Genomic DNA, 3805 nt, shown 5'->3' on the forward strand with positions numbered 1-3805 from the left:
GCGATTCCATGGGCATGTTTGCCACATCTCTCCGCTGCAGCGGCAGGGACGAAAGGAATCAAAGTGCTCAGAAGCAGAGGGGGAAAGGGTGGGATGTGCCGCGATAAGGGCGAGAGACTTGTCGCAGGACAAGGCCGACACGTCCACATGAGCTCGCTCAGCAATTTCCCATGACGGGAATGGCGGAAAAGGAAACGTGGAAAGGCTTTTGGAACGGCATAAACCCCGCAACCCACATAGTAGGATTCGTGACACTCAAGTCAACCCCACAAATGCTCCGGCCTACCTTCTTGTTTTGGGTCAACCTAACTTTCTTTCGGATTCGGTGTCCACGTAAAGTATGAAGATGATTCCGATCTTTCTCTGTCATTTACACGCCGCAGATGGCGATAGCTAGCAGACTGTGCAACAGAAGTTGGCTAATATACCTTCAAATGCACAGAAGAATAAAAGGATGCCTTCACAACTCATAATTCTCCCACGAAAGTGAAATTGAAGGATTGGATTTTGTTAAATGACACCATCACATGTAGCAGTTTACTAGTATCAAATTGTCCCAATATTTATGACTCATTTGTATCTGTAAATTAAATTTGAAGGATTTGAACCTGAAACTATAGGACGAAGTGCAGGTGCATTGATGTCGACGAAGAAGCATGTGATAGCCACGTCTCAACAAATCGAAACCCAGAAAGCACAGATATGAATATGAATCTGCAGTGCAGAGAAGATACATTTACCTACTTCTCAGAGCTCGTAAAAAATTAGGTTTGCGATCAATAATCCTCAAATATTACCATGAATTTGAGGCATGTACTTGAAAACCATTTCTATGACCAGATTCTCTAGTATTACCGCTGTTACTTTCCATAAAGAAAATAAGAGAATTCATGTACCAGAAACAGAGCATATATGGGCGGTCTGTGATCGTACAATTCATAATGCAACAGCATAAGCGGATTCAGCAGAATGAATCATACTTGTAGCACAACATAACTCGAAGCTCTTTATCTTGTACTGAGGGAGGGAATTGGCATGCTGTAATAGCTTATATGTGAATATAACTTTTAGATGATTGAATTAATACCACAAGAGCTACACTGGGTTGTTTTGTGTTCTGAAGAAACAGAAATCATGAATAACTACAATAAGTTCAGTTTTATATAGAACTTCCGATTATATGAGTAACACTCACTGCTTGGCTTGTTTTTGTTTAGAGAATTGCTATATCTGATCTCTCTCTCTCTCTCTCTCTCTCTCTCTCTCTCTCTCTCTCCCTCCTATTTATTAAGAATCCAACTGTATTTATAGTCTGAAACTTGCAATCTCTGTTCTCCTATCCAACAGTAAGCCAATACTTACACTGTTGAAGTGGCAGGGAATGATGGGAAATTGAGGGATTTGGCATTAGCAGCTACCCCTTCATCGAGCCTTCTTCCACGTATGTTATGGGCAGTTAAAGGACAGACAGACAGGAATATCAATACTCACCTCTAAAAACACGTCAATTAGGAGCTCCAATTCACTCCGGGGAGCTGGTATGGCTGCTGGAAGATGGCTCCACCATCCCTCAGTTGTCGAAGCATCATTTGGTCATGGAATGTTGTTCCATGCGGCATCTGGTTGAGAATCATCTGATTTTCATGGCCACCATCATCGTTGGTGGCACTGCCATTGCTGCAGCTACTGGTATTGTTTTTGTTGGCAGCACTGCTACTGATATTGCCATCGCCGGTGTGGAACCTCTTGGCCGATGGTGCTGCGATGTCGGTGGAATCGGTCCAGTATGCAGAGGCAAGAGGGTTCCTCGTGGGGAAGGTACCGGCCGGAAGCAGCGCAAGGTTGAGTTGGGCCCTTGGCGCTGCTGCAGCAGCAGCAAGATGGGTGATGGGTTTGGACGGCAGCCCAACCTCGTTCGCGAGTAGTCCCTCAAAAAAGGTCTCGTCGTTCTCGAGCAGTGCGTTGTAGTTGGTCGGAGGTCTTTGAGGTAGAGGACCGGAGTCAGGCTGCCCGCCTGTCGCCGCCGTCTGCTGAGCTAGAGATGGTGCGGCCCCGAGGATGTCGTCCATGGCATCTTCCCTGTCCCGTTGCATCGCCCTCATGTCAACACCGACGTCGCTACTGTTGTTCTTCTTGTAGATGCGGCACAGAACCCAATCGTCCAGCTGCATGAACCATAAGCAACAGGGATTGTCATGTAACAGTGATGGTTCTGAGTATATGGCAGTAATTTACCCTGAGGGATCCGCCCCTCTTCTTGTTCGCCATGTGGCCACCGTGGGGTGGCCTGCAGCTGCTACTGCTGCTGCTGTTGCTGTTGCTGTTACTGTTGTTGTTGTTATCAGGGCAGCACCTGCTGCTGGCATCTGCGAGCCGGTACTCATGCATGATCCAGTTAGTCTTGATTCCTCTGGGAGGCCTCCCACGGTAGAACACGAGGGCTTTCTTCACTCCGACCTTGACCTGGTTCCCACCGGACGTCAGCACGGGCTTGTCCGTTCCTGTGGCCTTCCAGTAGCCGGACGTGGCCGCCCTGTTCGGCCGCGCCCCGTTCGGGTACTTGCGGTCCCGGGGGCTGAAGAAGTACCACTCTTGCTCTCCAAAGCTCGCCTTGCCTACATAAACCACGATCGATCAACGACTAGGAAGGATAAAAGCAGTCCTACAGGATCAAACAAGGGCTGATGGTGAATGCAAATCAAGGAACAGACACGGACCTGGGAGCTCCCAGGGGTCGAACTTATAGAGATCGACCTCCGTGATGATGGCAACGGGGAGCGGGGCGGAGGCGGCCTTCTTCTTGAGGTAGTGGACGACGAGCTCCTCGTCAGTGGGATGGAAACGGAAGCCCGGCGGGAGGTGCGGTTGTGGCGGTGGCTGCTGCTGTTGCTGAGGTTGATGTTTCATGCCGGAGGACGAGTCGGTGCTATCTATCTCCATCTCTAGGGAATTAATTATAGGGGAGAGAGAGAGGAGGAGGAGGAGGAGGAGGGAGGAGGAGGAGGAGGAGGGGTTATAAAGGGCCAGAGGGATGTGTGTGTGTGTTGGGGCAGGCGGGGGGGTGGAAGAGGAGGGTAGTGGGCGTGCCGATAGCGTTGGCCCGGGGATTCCGCTGGGTCAGCGAACGGCCTCTTCCGGGACGGTGCGTGATATCGTCCGCTCCGGCGGACAGCGTTGGGGACGTGTCGAGGGGGAGGGGATGGGGCCCACGGTGAGTTCCGGGTGTGTGAAAGTCCCGTTTCCGTTTCTTGTGCCAACCCAGTTCGGGTCACGCCGGTACGAGGAGTGACGTCACCCAGAAAAATAAATGTCGGTCCAATCACCTTTGTATATCGGATTCATCCAATTCGCACATCACAATCCTATACTGTTGCTGATGGTTCATGTGATCATGTGGTGACCCCTCTCTCTCTCTCTCTCTCTCTCTCTCTCTCTGAGTCAGCATTTTTCAATCAAATTCCTAGATACTTTAATCAATATTCGAATAAGTTCAAGTACAGAAGTAGGTAAGTTTAATGAGATCGATGTCAAGGTAGCTGATTGAGATCCATTATCATTCCTACTGTCTCTAAAATTCTGATATCCTTTAATCAAGCTTGGAATAAATTCTAGACAGGGATTGTACTAATTGATAAATGATTATGACAACGTATAGGACTTTTAGCATATCCATTGTCATTCCTACTGTCTTCGAAATAAGTAATGTCTTTGATCTAATTCATTCATCTTTTAACCTATACCTCATATCATTGTACGATTATGATGTGAGTATCAAAGGAAGACTATAGTAAATGAGGGTATTTTT

At 48.3% G+C, this 3805-nt stretch overlaps 1 protein-coding gene across 1 annotated transcript; it reads right to left on the bottom strand.

Annotated features, from left to right (window-relative positions):
• Positions 1–834: 834 nt before the first annotated feature.
• LOC135593421 (NAC transcription factor NAM-B2-like) lies at positions 835–3366 on the bottom strand. The gene is made up of 3 exons (XM_065083433.1): positions 2718–3366; positions 2236–2615; positions 835–2165 (listed from the first exon to the last, which is right to left on the bottom strand). The coding sequence occupies exons 1-3, from the start codon at positions 2938–2940 to the stop codon at positions 1509–1511; spliced, it is 1260 nt and encodes a 419-aa protein (XP_064939505.1). The 5' UTR covers positions 2941–3366; the 3' UTR covers positions 835–1508.
• Between the last annotated feature and the right edge of the window lie 439 nt (positions 3367–3805).

The sequence above is a fragment of the Musa acuminata genome, chromosome BXJ1-9 (genome assembly GCF_036884655.1).
Source record: "Musa acuminata AAA Group cultivar baxijiao chromosome BXJ1-9, Cavendish_Baxijiao_AAA, whole genome shotgun sequence".
In the NCBI taxonomy this organism is placed as follows: domain Eukaryota; kingdom Viridiplantae; phylum Streptophyta; class Magnoliopsida; order Zingiberales; family Musaceae; genus Musa; species Musa acuminata.

Excerpts from the sequence above, each read along its gene's own strand:
- LOC135593421 (XM_065083433.1), bottom strand. The coding sequence starts at position 2,940 with ATGGAGATAGATAGCACCGACTCGTCCTCCGGCATGAAACATCAACCT. Across the intron at positions 2,616-2,717 it reads CGACCCCTGGGAGCTCCCAG|GCAAGGCGAGCTTTGGAGAG; the intron begins GTCCGTGTCTGT and ends TGGTTTATGTAG. Across the intron at positions 2,166-2,235 it reads AGAGGGGCGGATCCCTCAGG|CTGGACGATTGGGTTCTGTG; the intron begins GTAAATTACTGC and ends TGGTTCATGCAG.